The sequence below is a fragment of the Vespa mandarinia genome, chromosome 2 (genome assembly GCF_050613455.1).
Source record: "Vespa mandarinia isolate Hongniang chromosome 2, ASM5061345v1, whole genome shotgun sequence".
Taxonomy (NCBI): Eukaryota; Metazoa; Arthropoda; class Insecta; order Hymenoptera; family Vespidae; genus Vespa; species Vespa mandarinia.
Window position 1 is genome coordinate 12,760,001 of NC_140811.1, and position 17,152 is coordinate 12,777,152.

Consider the following 17,152-nt stretch of genomic DNA (forward strand, 5'->3'; position numbering starts at 1 on the left):
ATATATACATATATATATGTACGTCTGTATATACGTGATATTTGTATCATTGCATTTGCTATGATACAAATATCATGTTTATGTTTGTTTCGAGTGTTGCGAAAGACAATGTTTTCTTAGAACATTATTGTTCTTTCGTTCTCATCGAAAGAATTTATTATATTTTTCGCCATTTCAGATTCGCCATTTTTATCTATTTTTTCTTTTCTCTTATAAGAAATACTCATTTCGCACGAAGAAGAAAAAAAAGATACGTTCAATTTCGTGAAAAACTATCGATTGTTATAGAGTTTCACTTTGCGATTTAAGAAAGTCGTTGTTCCTTCGTGTTTCGAGTGGAATCATATCGCAATCCACAGAAAGATCGATTGAAGATAATACTTGAGACAAAAGAAAGCGTTACAGACAATTTTCTTCGGTTATAGCCACGAATCCTATGGCATAACGTATAAAGTGCTGAGATTTGCGTTTGACGCGTTCAGGTGTTATACATTCTCGAGAGGCAATTGAAAAGCTTTCAAACCGCGCAAACAAGCTGCGAAACGCCTTTGAAGTAACTCGATCGAGACTTTCCGCGTGAACAGCGCGAACGGAGTTTCTATCGGTTTTCAAATACCACCGGGAACTCCTTCGAACAAGAGGCATATCGATTTTCCGATAAACTTCGACTACGCCCTCAGCTCTTTAAACTTCGATAAGGTGACGAGATCTTATCGCTTTATCGTTAAGATTATGCATCTGCATATATTATTATTTTTCTTTGTTTCTTTTTTTTCTTTCTTTTTCCCTTTTTTTCTTTTTTTTTTTTTTTTTTTTTTTTTCTTTTTTGACCATAGTTACATACTTCAAGTCTCGATGAAGGACTCTCTTTGTAAAATACTGAATGGAAAGTAACTTATTACTTTTCGAAGTTTATCGTAATTTATTGAACTCTCAAAAGTCAATAAATTAAATCGAGCGTTCTTTTTTTTTTTTTTTTACTATAGAAGGAAAAAGAAATTGAATACGATTGTAGCTTTTAATAGCGCAATAACTAAATGTTTATGCATTTTTTTCACATTTCTGTTATCAATTATCGAATAATTTTTTTATTAAGTGCTATAATAAATCTGTTGTAAAATCTAGTCGTATTTTTAATAATCAAAATCTATTAATAGAATTTAACGGGAACGATTAATTCTATTAAACGTTATTTAAAACTATAAATCTTCTTTAATCATGAGTCTCACTCTGAGTGAAATCCGTTTTTGTTACAATGTAAACAATGCAAAGATAAACGCTTTAGAGTAAACGGACAACATTAACTGATACTTGAGATTTTGTGAACTTACCTATTCCATAGAAAGTTTGTGTAAGTATATACGCTTCACAACTGTTGCGTATTTCTATCTTCGTGTGTGTGTGTGTGTGTGTGTGTTTGTGTGTGCATCATGCGCGAGTGAAATTCTATAAGAAGCTCTCACACTTTGTTTGATTTGTCTTTATTTTCTGTTTGAAGCGTTATATTATTTCACGATGAAAACACGGAGACACGAATACGAAATTAGAATTTTTGTAATAATAAAATAAGAAAAAGAATATCTATGTATATATCTTGCGTTAAGAGAGAAATATTTTTTGTTTTTTTTTTCCAAAGAAAAAAGAAAAAGATAACAAGACAAGTAATGAGAAATAATTTTTTTCATAAACTTTTATACATACATATATATATATATATATATATATATATATATATAATTTTATAAGTACACTGATAATTAATAAATAAATTTATAAATGACTTTTGCGATTCTTTCTTTATCGCAATCTCGACAAAGGAAAAAGAAATTGCAGTACGTTAATTAATTTTCTTCATAGCTGGCCGAGACTCCTTTCATTTCAAGTACCACCGACAACACCCTTTATTTTCTCACCTAATCACGAAGGCGTCATACTTTGTACCACCCTTATAGTCGATAGCCGTCGACCCTTTTACTCGTGAGACGAGACTTATTTTACCCAAGGGGATGAAAGATTTTCACAAAGTGTACCTACGTGACAACATGGATTTTCAAAACACGCATCACCCTACCAGTGGATTTGTCCTTCAAATCCTTACAACCCAATTTCTTCTGTGTGGGTTTCAGTTTTCACGAATTTTTGTTATACCTCGAGCATCCGTCGAATTTTCACATCGTCTTACTACATCATACACTCATGAGAACCAATCGATATTTTTTCTTTAATTTAAAAAGAATAAACAATGTAAATGTTGCGATAAATCTGAATAAATCGAATGAAAAAAAAAAAGAAAAAAAATCGATTTTAATTTCACGCGTAGCATTTCCTCAATATTACTTTCATTTTATCAGATATTATTAATATATCGTCAAATAACTTTCTACCGTAAGGATAAAATTTTAATCATTTAAAAATTTACTTTCCATTTTATTGTTCTACTTTAAATATTCGAAATTATTATTACTTTTACAATTAAGATATTACATTTAAAATCCGAGATAAATAGAACGTTTATCAATCTCCATAATAAAGATGAAAGTAGAGCAGTGACGTGAAGGGGATAAAAAATAAAAAAAAAAGCAGTGCCAGTTGTTTTACTGTACCCTATCGCACTACTCGAAATTATCGTTACGAGGATTCGTTTCGAGAAGAGATGACGTCGTTACCATTCGTCGCCGATCGTAAAAGTTATCGAAGTTAGCAGCAACCGACATAGAAGCATGTTTGTATGTGGGTGTGTACATGTGAGTGTGTGTGTGTGTGTGTGCGTGTTAACAAAGGGAAAAGGGAAGCAAACTTCGATGAAAGAGAATGGGAGAATGAGATAGAACATTCGGCAGAAGGTTCATCGTGGAATAAAGGCATGAGATACTTTCCCGGAAATTACGGTCTCCCTGTCGAGTATTTCCGGTTTGACAATATAGCATATAAGCCATTTCGAACAAAAAAAGTCATACAAATTCGACTGACTCAATTTTATTGTATTTAATAATGACGAACTTTAAATAGTTTGAACTCAGATGTCTCATATTCGATATGATAATAAATATTCTTAAATTGAATTTAACAATTAATCGCGTCGATAATGCAAAGATATTTTCGAACTTATAAATAAAACTAATTTTGTTTATGTTAAATCTGTTGTAATATTTTATTGTATCTGCATTGAACTTACAAAGAAAAGAAGAAAGAAACAGAGAGAGAGAGAGAGAGAAATAGAGATAGAGAGATAAAGAGAAATATCGTTCGAAGAAACATTAAATGAAATTTATTGGAAGAAACAGTGGCGCAACGGATATATAAGTTGTCTCTAACATTCCAAGTTTGTTGACCGTGAAGGAAAATACAGACGGAACAAGGAGTCACATTCGAGTTTAGCGTTATTACTCCAATGCGGAAATATCTTGTTTTTTTAAATATCCTTTGAAACTACAAAAAAAAAATTATAATTATAATAATAATAATAATAATAATAATAATAATAATAATAACAACAATAATAAAAAGTAAAAAAAAGACCGGATCCCCTTCTTTCCTTTTATGTTTTCTTTCTTTAAGAATTTTTTCATTTATCGATACACGAAATTGCGTTTTTAATATGGATATGTTTTTCCATTCAACATTGAACTCCATTGAAAATGGCAGCGATCGCTTTCGTATTTGTCTTTATTTATGCGTAGCGTTTTATACTCTACGCATACATTCTCTCTCTCTCTCTCTCTCTCTCTCTCTCTCTCTCTCTTTCCATTTTCTTTCTCTTTTTATCAGCGACCAATAAACGTAAAACTCGTCGCCTCTCATCCTCATAAAGTGTAACGTGAGGATGTGTTTTATCCTATGTCCGTCTCTTTGATGTCTAGTCATAAAGAATTTACAATCAGTATAAATATTTAATTTATTAATGATGCCAAGAGAAACTTTCACGAATTTGTTAATGTTTTCTAATGAAATCGACCGATAAGTTTATGAAATTTTTTTCTTTTGTTCTTTTATATATATACATATGTATATATATATATATATATATATATATATATATATATATATACACGTTCTTTTGTTATTAGACGTTTTCGCAAGAAATACATTATATATATATATATATTTTCTTTTCTTTTTTTTTTATTCTTTTTTTTTTTGACTTAATGAAGTACTCTCGAAATAAATTTTATTAGAATCGAAATTAGTAGAATTTTACTTTAAGAGCTTTACATGATCTTTTTATCATATCCAAATTTATATAGAACGTTTTATAAATTCCGAGTGACTTTCGCGGCTCAGTTATGCCAAAAAATTCTTTTATAAATCAGTTTACGTACAAGTAAGCCAGGAAATATATAGTGCACGATCTCCGAATTCGACTGGAAATCTACTATACGATATGCATGCAAGGATGGATCCGAATTGAAGCCTGAAAACGCTGCTTCTCCGAGATATCCAATCGCATATATATATAAATCGATAGTTTCGTCAGAGAGTTTCTTTCGAAAAATATTTCCCATTTTTTCATGTTTTTAACTTATACAAAAATTTTTTTGGAGAATATAGAGAACATATTAATTATACACTATTGATTTCTATCGAATATATATATATATTTTTTTTTTCTATTATTTATATATAAATAATTATGTGCGATTTATTAATTTTTTTTTTTCTGTTTACAGCTCGTGGGCGGAGAATTCGACATGGAGTTGAACTTCGTGATACAGGACGCACAGAACATCAGGCACATGTTGGAACTTCTGGATCACTGCCCACCTAATCTCCAGGTATATTATACCTTTCATCGTGTTTAATTTGAACCTTACGTAAACTTGATCGAATCCCATCGCTAATATATGAAAGTTCTAAATGGCTTTCGCGATATATTATGGCGATGGTTTCGGGTCATTTATTATGCACGACCAGTGGGAGTTCCTTATGTTCTTATTATCGTGAAAAGTTTAATACACGAATATCTCAGAAACTAAATTCGATATAAGGAAAATGATTTATGTTGAAATTGATTAGTGACATTCGTATCTATAATATATTTATTTATTTCAATTTAAAATCAGTCGTTTCAATATGCGTTCGTTAAATCATTCGTTTGTAAATACTTCAGTGTTTCGTTTTTGTCGATTTTTTTTTATTTTTTATTTTTTTCAACGCATTACCAATGTCAATTTTCTCATGTCAATTTGTCAGTTGAAGAATGAATGAAAGAAAGGAAGCAAATAATGGAAAAAGCAAAACATAGATTGTAATTTATTCTCGTCATATTTCTTGTTCGTCTGTTTTTTTTTTCTTTTTTTTTTTTTTTTCTTCCCGTAATTATTTCCGTAATAGAAAACAATTTTTCATAAATACGATGAAAATCCAGTGAAATCCAGATGGAATTTATTTTAATATTCTTACGGTATAGAAAGAGTTTAATAAAAGAAAATCGCTTTTCTCTTCGATCGTAGAGATGTTATGGGGAATTTCAATAACGGTTCTTTAACCATAACATGTAAAGCGTAAAAAGCTTTGTGCGATTATTTCCTCAACATCGCGTATGAATTTCGTCGATCTTTCGATTCACGTTGAAAACGATTTATCTGTATATACCTATACACACACACACACACACACACACATTTTCCATCGATTCCTTTTTGTAGTCTTTCGAATCGCTTCTATCTATTGTAATTTCAAGAACATCTCTTTATCTTATCTTATTGTTAGTACTTTTAATTATAATCATTAAAATAATCAGATCAGATAATTCGAATAAATTTTTCATGGTAATAATTGGATATCAGTCGATTAAACTTCGATTTAAATTCAAATGCGTCTTTTCTTATCTTTGGAACAGTTACCATCCGATAAATCGAGTCTACAAAGAAGTGACTACAAATATTTCTTAAACATCAACTTTAATATATAACTCTTTTTGGAGTTATAGCTATGAAAAATTGGAATACGGCCAACACCTTCTTCGATCGAGGGTTCATGAAATCTATGTTTTCTTTGCAAGTTTTATGTATAAAGTTACATTATACGCGTGCTTATGTGCATACTCTTTTATCTCTCGCATGGTTATTCCCGTATAACATGTTCTGAACTTTTCGAGATTATAAAAGAAAAAGAAAAAAGAAGAAAAGAAAAAAAAAGAATCGAATCAACTTGGATCTATAAAGTATCTAAATGCTTAATTTCTTTCTAATGCTAAATAATTCTCTCTTTTGTTTTCTTTCTTTTTTTTTTCTTTTTTTTTTTTAACCGTCTATGAATCAATCGGGAAATGAAAAAAAAAAAAATGTGAAAGATGAAATAATGATATTATGATATTTTCTTCGGTGTTATTACGACAGTACCATAATATCATTGATATAAAAGCAAATTGAAGGTGGTATATCCGTTGGGATTTGAAAGTAGAAGCGAGTTATATCTCCTCGATTCGTAGCGATGTTACCAGTACGCAAAATCGCTCGTGTCGTTGACATGGTAATCGAAAACGAGATCTGAAATTCCTTTGTAAGCGAATAAATTGGATGGCGCCGGCGTTGCTAGTTCTGCCCGAGCCAGAAGCATTGGTCGCCGTTTCTACGGCGAGTAGAAAAAGGTGAGTTATTGAAAATACAATATGGTCCTGGAAACCTTTTCCATGGGGATGCATATAGATTCGAAAAGGGAAAAAGATCTCGTATAACACTGCTACCGGTGCGAAACAAGAAGTTGGAATGGAGAAAAATAAATTCGCATAAACTACATTCTATATCCATACATACATACATACATACATACATATATATATATATATATGCATGCATATATACATATATATATATATATATATGTATTTATGTATGTACGTATGTATATATGTACATAGGTAAGGTCGAAACATCATATTACGAGAACACATTAATTAATTCACGTTTGATAATAATAATGAACAAACTAAATGAATAGAACGTCAAATTTTCAAGAGATCTCGATTTACGATATCTTCGAGGAAATTACATTATAATAATTGCATTGTTATTTAAGAAACATTATGTAATAATATAAAAAGATACATTTTTTTAATGATTGGAGTATATTGGAGTCAAAGTAAATCAATTCCGTAAATTCTTCGTGAGAAATATCAACAAAATCGAACTCGTTATATCGATAATATTTAATTACATGGAAATAGATAGAGGACATTTTTTTTTATCTTCATTTATTTCACGACTTTTCGTTTCGAATATATAACGTTCTAAGATTTGTCATTCGTAATCTAAGAAAGAACTGATATACTGATCGTAGCAAATGGAAAAAGAAATTGTTTATATCGTTAACGTAGAATAAAATTTTTCAATAAAATTGAAATTTATGTAGGCCACTATTTCAATGCTCCTTTTTGAAGATATTATATGGGTCAATGGGTCATACGAATATATTTTCTTTTCGTGAGAATATATCCAGAACTTCATAGAGACTTCGAACGAAGACCATATTAAAAAGGAATTTTTTTTATTTTTTATTATTTAAATTATTAACCATCGTTAATAACCAGCTTGCAATTTTTTACAAGAAAACAAAGTTGTTATAAACAATCCATTTACAAATGCGGATCTTAAAAACAGATTCTCCACCTACTCGTAAAGATTACTTAACAATTTGTTATATAAAAAAAAATATATATATATACACACGTTAATAAATTTAGATGAAAGTAGAAACTGTTAACGGTTAAAATGCAATAACAACAACAACAACAACAACAACAACAATAATACATTCTATAAATATAAAAATGTGATATAAAGTTATCGAAATGGTAATCCTCGATTTAATAAATAATCGAACGATTCAACGGGAGGAACGATTCCAAGGGAACAGAATCGAAAGATTATGTTTTAATCTTTTCATCAGGATGTTCGCACGGACGATCAAGAGCTTTTAACTGTTATGACTTTGGTATCGCGTAGAATCTCTCGACATAGTCTTCGTAAATACCGATTGCGCCCGTTATGAGTAATAGTCCGACGTAACAAAGGAAGGAATGTCGAAGTAGAGAGGAAAAGAGAGGACTATAGAGCCTCGGGCTTCCAGGCGAATCTGCTCTAAAAAAAAAAAAGGAAAAAAGAAGAGAAAAAAATAGAGAGTTTGAGAGAGAGAGAGAAAGAGAGAGAGAGAGAGAGAGAGACTCTGGATTCCGTGTTATCGAGTTCCCATTTATCAAGCGCTCTTTAAAAAAAAAAAAAAAAAAAAAAAAAAAAAAATAGAACGAAAGGAAACATAGTACACGCGGACGAGCTTGCTATACGAAAAAAGAATGATACGAGCATGCTCACCCGTTCGCGCTCTTTGTCGAGAAGTGTATTGATTTTGCGCAAAAGTAAAAAAAGATGAAACTCAAAAAGGTGAATGAAGTATGATAGAAAGAGAGAGAGGGAGAGAAAGAAAGAGAGACTAATCAATGTGTTTCGGTGTTATTAACAAGACCACAGGACTTCTCATAATCATTTTTTTGCTCCAATTTTTTATACTCATTGTTTTCAATCTTAATAATCCATTTGTTATTAGAAATAATTTCTTGACTGTGTTAAATTTTGTTTAAAATAAAAATTCATCTAATAGCGTCACTTTCTCTTTCTCTCTCTCTCTCTCTCTCTCTATCTCTTTCTCTCTCTCTCTCTCTCTCTCTCTCTTTCTCTCTAGAGAGAAAAGAATACCGATTATAAAGATCTTCGATCGAAAAGATAGAAGACTTTAGTTAACTTTGAGGAATAACAATCGATTTACAAAAGGAACGTGTTCTTCCTCGATCGACTAACAATACTTTACGTGGCTATGCAAATGAAGACTCTTTTCTCGTATCCAATATGCCTCGCCGCCCTTCTGAAATTAAATGTAAAGTATTAAATCAGCCGGCGTCGAACCGCCGTAATGCAATTAAGCAGAGAAAGGTTCCTGAAGCCTTCCCGACGATACATTAATTCTGCCTCGTGAATTACGCTCCGTCGAGCGCAATGCGCATTTCATTTGCGCCCAACGACAAATTAATAGCGAGAATTCAGTTGCACGCGCGATGTTCCTACCCAGTTTAAAACGCTTCGTTGATTTACAAACGAGAAGTGACTCAACGGACAATACGACCGACACCTTTCTTCGTTAAATTTCATGCTAATAAATCTGATCATTTTATCGGTATAATGTATATATCTTCTAACGTTATTATATCATTGTAATATTAACGAATCGTATTATTAATCATGATTGTCTTTTCTTTAATTTTTTTCCTTTTTTTTCTTTTTTTTTTTTTTTTCGTTCTAACCGATAAAATCGTAAATCTAGAACATAATGGAGTTGAATTCGTTTGTTCATTAAGGTTTGACAAAGTTACAAAAAAAGAAAAAAAAAAAACTAGAGAGAGCGAAATAAACTGTCTGTCGATTAATAAAAGCCACTATCGTTCGATTAATCCATTCGGTTATTCGAATATTACGATCTAAAATATCGAAGATAATTTGCCATGACAGAGTACGTAAATACTTATTTGTAACAGGTTATAACTTCAGGTACGTGTTAATGGTTGTTAAACAATTGAAAATATTTTATCCACAAATATTACATGCAACGTGATATCGGTCATGCTCGTATTAATTCCCTTATGTAAACTTTATTGCAAATATATTCAAACGACAATGTCTTTTATGTTTGCCGTATTCACCAGGTTTATTATATTCTCAACAAAATTGCCTTATGTAATATGTATATACTAATAAAACGAATTGTATACGTGGAAACAAATCGAATTTTATCTAACTCTAAATAATTCAAAAGCGCGTGATATCGTTTATCTGTTATTAATCTGTTGAATTTACGTATACAGAGAGAGAGAGAGAGAGAGAGAGAGAGAGAGAGAGAGAGAGAGAGAGAGAGAGAGAGAAAGAGAGAGAAAGAGAGAGAGACTAGATAACGACTGAATACAAATTTTCACGCATTACGACGAAATGTCATTGATTCTATCTATATTTGAAAAACTTTATATAAATAATAAATTCATATCGTATGAGGTTTACAAAGGGAGGATTGCTCGTCGAATCAAATCATTGATTTTCCTCCATTCTAGTGTTAATATTCGATTAAAATCGAACGTTACAATTGTCGACGGTAACAATAGAAAAGAGTAAGCAGTTGGTTACGTTCACAATTATCGTTCTTTATTAAAGAGATTGACGATAGATCGGTCTCTCTCTCTCTCTCTCTCTCTCTCTCTCTCTCTCTCTCTCTCTATCTCTCTCCCTCTTTTACTTTAACAATGTAACATGTGCTTCTAATTTTCATCGTTGGATCATAATTACGTTTCAAGCTTGTGTTACGGAACAGTTAGGCGAATGTATAGAGAGTATGGTTCGCGTTCGCTCGTTTCAATGTACGCCGAGTATTGCCCGAGTACGCGCTCGAGTATGAATATCTTGGATTATTAGTCGACTCGGAATATTAATCCCGGTTAACGGCAAGTGCCACGATAATGCTGACACGCGCCCGGCAGTCACGTTCAATTTATGCGAACGAACGTTGGCACACTACCATTGCCATCGCCATTCTCTGCGATTTATTCGACCTGGTGTCCTTCTCTTATCTTCATGTCCGATGGAACATCCGTTGAGTGGTACCACTTCATTCTAACTCTAGTTCCAGACGTACGCGTATGTATAATATCTTCTCCCCCACCTACCCACCCAACCCCTCCCTCCTCTCCTTCATAAGATAAGTAATCGAATCTACGTTTTATTACGAGCCTTTGATGAATATAAACGAATCGGGACTTCTTTAACGATGCCATTATTTCAGTCACGAGATTAAAGCTCAATCCCTCTCCCCTTTTTCCTTTTCCTCCCACCTGATTCACGAAATCGACTTTAATTATTCTATCCTTCGATCGTAGTTATCCGTCGATCCGATTCAAGTACTCATCATCGTCTGTTTCCAGAATATTTTATCGGAAAATCGATTCAGACGTTATTTTATATTTCTCGAACATTCGTAGACATTCAATATTCGATATTCCAACGTGTTCGAAGTCGAATGGTATTCGAGTTTATATATTCATTTTCAAACATACCTTCGTACGATCGTCTATGTCTTCTATTTCGACAATTGTATAATTTGGAATATATAGATTCTGAGAAACTGTCAAAGTTTTCAAGTTAATTGTACGACATTTAAATATACATTTTGTCGAATCATTTTGATATTACTATTGGAAAGTCTTTCTTATCTTTCTTTTCGTTTTATCATATATAGTTTTGAATATATAATTTGTAACCAATTTGTTATTTTAAATAATTTACTTTCTATGCTAATTATTCAATTGACGATTGTTTTAATATGGAATGGAACAAAAGTTAAAAAATTTTTTTTATCTCTAAATTTTATACTTCATTAAAATGCATAAAAAAAGAAGAAAAAAGAACAATAGAGGGCAAAAAAAGGTAAAGAGGAAGGGAAGAAATTTGTCATAAATTGTTCACTTAGTAACTATTACAGTTCGTATTTACCGATCTTCTCGTATCTGCAGCTGTTATTTCATGAAACTTTCATCGAAAGCTTCGTCGTAAATCATGCCGTGTGCGTTTCAAGCGCGTAAGAGGATTTTCTTAACTCCTTTTACGAGGGAGGGGGTAAACACTGTCAACGACCATTTTCGAAACTTATTCCAATACTAACGAAGAACTGGCAAGAAGAAAATAAAGAAAAAGAATACTCGTTACTGTCAGTTACTGGAGTTCAAATATTTTATAAGTTTGTTTCAAGATAAGCAGTTTATCACGAAAGCATTAAATGGATGTAACTTTTCCGATTGAGAAATTTATAATATTTTTTTTATGAAAAAAATGATTTATCGAATTCCATGTGTTGCAATATTAGCTGTATATATATATATAAATTATTTGTTATATTTGTTATATCGTTAGATTGTATATTATATATATATATATATTATATATATATAATATATATTTATATATATATATATATATATATATATAAATAACAAATATACAATTAAAATATTTTTTCGTAAAACTGAATGAATAAAATTCGTAAAAATTGAATGAACATTTTGAAATATGTTTTCTTTTTAATATTCAAGAACAAATAAACGATTTATAATGTAAATTGAATAACTAGAATTTTGTGAAATACTTGAAGAAAAAAGGAGAAAAGGATATATTTATATCATATCTACTATAAAACCAAAGCTCGGAATCTCATTCTCGTGAAGCGTAAGATAAAAAAAAAGCTACGAACTGTACATATGCAGTGTACCGAAATCAGGTGTGGATGGTTTTTTGTTCTATCACATGCTGGAATGCATGTAAAAGTTTTTCCGACATGCAGTTATAATTGGCACAGTTGACCAGAGTCGTTTGTGTAACGTGTAACAGTTAAAAAAAAAAAGAAATACAGAAAAAAAAGTGAAAGAGAAAAGAGTTAGTTAATAAAAAAGGAAAAAAAAATGACATCGAATTTTGAAAAGCCAATGAATTTGTTTGCTTTAGAAATTTTTTTTTTGTTCCTTTTTTTATTTTTTCTTTTTTTCTTTTTTTGTTTTTACCTTGCATTTTTGTAACAAAAACTATTCAAATAATTTCACTTTGACAATCTAATCATATGATTCAACGTAAAAAATACGAATAACATTTTAAAAAGGACAATTGATATTCTAATATAAATATCGCTGATAGTATTATATTTTCAATCAAAATTTGAGATTGTTATGCCTTCGAGCGAGCAACTTATGAATATCGATTTATTACACATTATTCAACCAATTTGCGCTTCCATTTCCAAGTTCTTCCTCATCCCATTGCTAAGGTCGAAATCGTCTTCGTATACGAATTGAAAAACTCCCCCACCTTCTCTTCCTTACCCACTACAAATTCAACTCGGTACAGTTTCGAGTCCTAGTCGTTTTCCCCGTACCCTTTGTGTCACAATCTAATAGCTTCCATCTGCATACGATATTATCATTGTGGCGTGTTCACTGTGACGGCAAATAGAACCATAAACGGCGGTATACTATTATATAATCGTTCTCGATTATTTTCTCAGATTAATTGAAAACGATGTATCGCTTATCAGATAAAATAATATCCACGTTATCATCGAATAGATAATAAACATGTTACTAGTATTATTCAATTGTAAAACGACATATCAAAATAAATTCATCTTAAATTTAACATTGAGAAATGTATTTTTGGAAATTGTAAAACCAAGAATGCCATGGTAGATCGATCCTCTAATTCTCACGAGGTACTTACGTTCTCATTAAAGTAATCGTGACTTTAGAAGCGAAATGGATGATGAATATATTTCAACTGGGAAGAATCTTTGAAAAGGTGGATCGTGACTCTTGCTTTCCAAGGAAATTCTTACAAAGCTGATTGGAGAGGATGAAACGTCGTTGCTCGGAAAATCGGAACGTGTAATCGAGATCGAGCGGCATTACATTCACCAGCGTAGAAAAACGAGGGAACGCGAGGAAGATAAAGGAGGAGAGGATATGGAGGGGATTGGTAGTGAGGAGGAGAAAGAGGAGGAGAAAGAAGCAAAAGAGAAAATTCCAAAGAAGCCGTGGAATTCTCATAGCGACAGTCAAACGCATCGATCCGAAGCATTGTCATTCGCGAGATAAAAGGTGGCATTTCTTTATTTGCTTTCTAGTAGAAACGACGTCGTCATCCTTTTCCTTCTATGGTACCTACTTCTTTTCTTTTTCTTTCTTTTTTGTTTCCTATTTTTTTCCTCTTCTTTTTCTTTCTTTTTGTTTTCTTTTCTTTTTTCTTTTTTCTTTTTTTTTTTTGTTTTTTTTTTCTTTCTTTCTTTCTTTCGTCATCGTACCCTGACTCACGGTGTTACTCTCGCACAAATATTGCATCGTATTGCACTGAAAACGAAAACGAAAACGAGTAACAGTGACAGAGACGTCACAGTTGTCTCACTACTTTTACTAAGCGAAAAAAGGAAAATAGAAGTTAGCTGCATTCGTTCATTCGAGAAAGAGAGAGAGAGAGAGAGAGAGAGAGAGAAAAAGAATTGCGAAAATGTTTCTACCTCTTTTCTGATAACTTAAATCTCCATAGAACCATGACCCCTTTCTAGCCTTTTCTTAATCCATTTACATTCGAGTTGAAACGCATCGTAGAAGTGTTAAACTATCCGAAGTCCGGGAGGTTGATGTTTCAATCAAGCTAATGTCGTCCCAATCGTCGTCGATCACTCCCTAAACGTATCTAAACGTCTACGTACATTATTTTGGGAAATATAGAGGGTGTCTGTCAAAGTGGAGTTTCGGACAAACTCATGATCAAAGTTGGACGATAGGAGATTTCGAACGAGGCCATTGCGACGACGGCTATTGTCTTCTAGGTAGAAATACACCATGAACGTATATTTCTCGTGAACAAACGCGTCCCCGATAAATTTCTCTCGGAATTTCGTTCTAACGTTTCCAACCTCTTTTCTCTTTCGCTATTGTTCACTATATAGAAGATTGGCGAAAAATAAAAATGAAAGCTGAATACCCGACAATAAATTTGAAAGATGAAGATGGGTGGTGGTAGTGGTGGTAGATGGTGGTGATAGTGGTGGTAGATGGTGGTGATGGTGATAAGTAAAACGCCAAAAGAAATTTCAACGAAATTGTTGTTTCAACGAAGAGGAATAATAAGGAACGAGGTCGGTTGGATAGTATGGGAAAAAGAAGAGAAGGTTGGCCCCGACAAACTACCATGTCGCTTTTGCTTGTCGTTTCTGGTTGCTGGGAGTTGACGAGACCGATGTTTTCTTTCCTTCTTCGGTCCGTTCGTTCGCATTTTCCAGGCGCATCGCCCCCGGGAAAACTAGACGTGCTTGTCATCCTTCCACTTCCTCATCGTCGTCATCGTCGTCGTCGTCGTCGTCGTCGTCGTCGTCGTCGTTGTCGTTATCGTTGTTGTCGCCGTCGTTAGCAACAACAGCGACCCGAGGTTGTGGTGTTCGGTTTGTCGTTGGTGGTCGGTGCTTAACGGGTATGCCGCCGAGGGGCGTTATCGCTTGGATTCTATTCAAATGAAACGAGTCCACGAACCACCAACAGACTTTTCTTTTTCCTTCCTTCTATTTTTCCTCCTCTGTTATTTCTCTCTTTGCCTTTCCCCTTCCATCTATGAACCATCCCCAGGGGCAATGCTCGGGGTATCGAAGTAGGGGAAACAAAAAACGAGGAGAAAGTGGATACGACCTCGCAGCAATGGAAAAATCGTTCTTGAAACAAAGATCGCGTGCACGATAAAATTCTATCTCGTACATGCTGAAAATCGTATTCGTTTGGTCGAAGTGTCGAAAATGCGGATTTTTTTATTTTTATCCTTTGCCCTTCGATTCGAACGCAAATGATTATTAATTGAATATTATCGACGTAATTACAAATTATTATTATTTTTTTTTTTTTTTTTTTTTTTTTTTTTTATTAAGATATTTATCAGATGAACTCCAACGATTTTGAAGAAAAACAACAAATAGAGTATATCGATTATTGGTAATCATACACGAAGAATTCGATAGCAGTCACGTTGGAATAGTACTTTTACTGGCTATCGGGTGAAATTATCGTTCACTTTGCGAACATTCATAATATCGCGAATATGCCGGGTGAACGAGGCATTTCTCGGTTTTTGGGTATACAGTCCAGTTACAAGAATCATTTATTAGGTGTGTCGCGTAACGCGGGGTAAATTGCGCACGGTAAATTAGTAGACCGTATAACATCATGAAATGACCGTGGAAGGGCTTTGTCGAGAGCAACGAGACTACATGATGAATATAACAGCCTGAATATTCGAGTACCTAGTTAACGTTAAAGTGAGATTTTTATTAATGTGTTGGCGATAGCATTAACATCGTAAGTGTGATCGTACGTTTCATATAATTTTCCGGATAATAGCTATTTCGCTATAAATCGGTGGATCGGAATGTGTCATTAGAAATTCGTGAAAATCGATTATGAAATAAACCAATTTCGCAATTCCTCTACTTAAAGTAAATTTCAACGAGCTAAGTTTTGTGTTTTATCGTTGCAAGTTTCTGTTTTCATTTAGTGAGATTATTAATATAATTAAATATGAAAATCATCGAAACAGTTTTCGTTTTGAATTGATCTTTTGTTTGAAATGTGAAATAATTAATATCTTTTTATTCGTATAAAACTACGAAACTTTCTGCAAGAAAAATTTTAATGTATGTATATAAAGAAAATAATATAAACCAACAAAGTATCTCTCTAGAGAACAATGAATGCGAAAACACAATGATTCGAATTATTTGAAATCCATATTTCAAATCGTGTTTGTAATATAATTCTGGTTAGAAATTAGTTACGATTAGTAACTTAAAATTATTTCGTATATTTCAATATGGGAAAGAATAGATTAGATTAATCGATCTTATATCTTTTTTTCTATATAACGTTCAAAAAAAAACGAAAAAATAGATTTTCTATAAATAAATCGTACGGATAGTTGACGATCGTTGCTCGTTGTTTCCTCTTCGCTCTTTTTACTTCCTTCCGCCATTATAGGATTTCGATATTGCTTTCTGCCATTATTCTTTCCTCCATCGCTTCTCTCATAAGTTCCTAAAAGTATTACAGCATGAGACATTGCCACATTATAGATTAATCTTATCTTATAATGAATTCTTAACTATAACGAAAAAGATCAAAGGGACGCTTGATTAGAAGGAATATCATTATTGATAATAAATAGAAATAAATTGTTATCAAATAGATATTAATAAGACGGGACTCGTGGGAACGTTTTCATTTTTAAAATAGTAAAAGGATGTGAAATGTCGAAAGGAAAAAGATAGAGAGAAGAAAAGAGAGAAGGAAAATTGTCGCATTTGTATGCAAGAACGTTTTTGCGGTGGCAGCTTCTTTTTAAAAGTGTCTTCGCTAAGGCGAACGTGGCAAGTGAAAGAGTGGGGGGTAAAAGAAAAAGAGAGAGAGAGAGAGAAAGAGAGAAATATAAAGACAAGGGGTTTCCAGACACGTTGCTGGCAGACATAGCCAAAGATTATGCCAGAGCGTAGGCAATGGGCGGCGCCGTGCACAGCGGGTTTCGGGCATGAAAAAGAAAGGGAT

General features: G+C 32.6%; 1 protein-coding gene across 2 annotated transcripts in view; it reads left to right on the forward strand.

The window, feature by feature from the left end:
- rg (A kinase anchor protein rugose) overlaps positions 1–17,152 on the forward strand; it is a 197,911-nt gene that overhangs the window by 62,841 nt on the left and 117,918 nt on the right. For both annotated transcript variants that reach the window (XM_085655316.1, XM_035868671.2), the window contains exon 2: positions 4,668–4,772. In XM_085655316.1, coding sequence (XP_085511442.1) covers positions 4,668–4,772 — 105 coding nt within the window. The remainder of the gene's footprint in view (positions 1–4,667; positions 4,773–17,152) is intronic.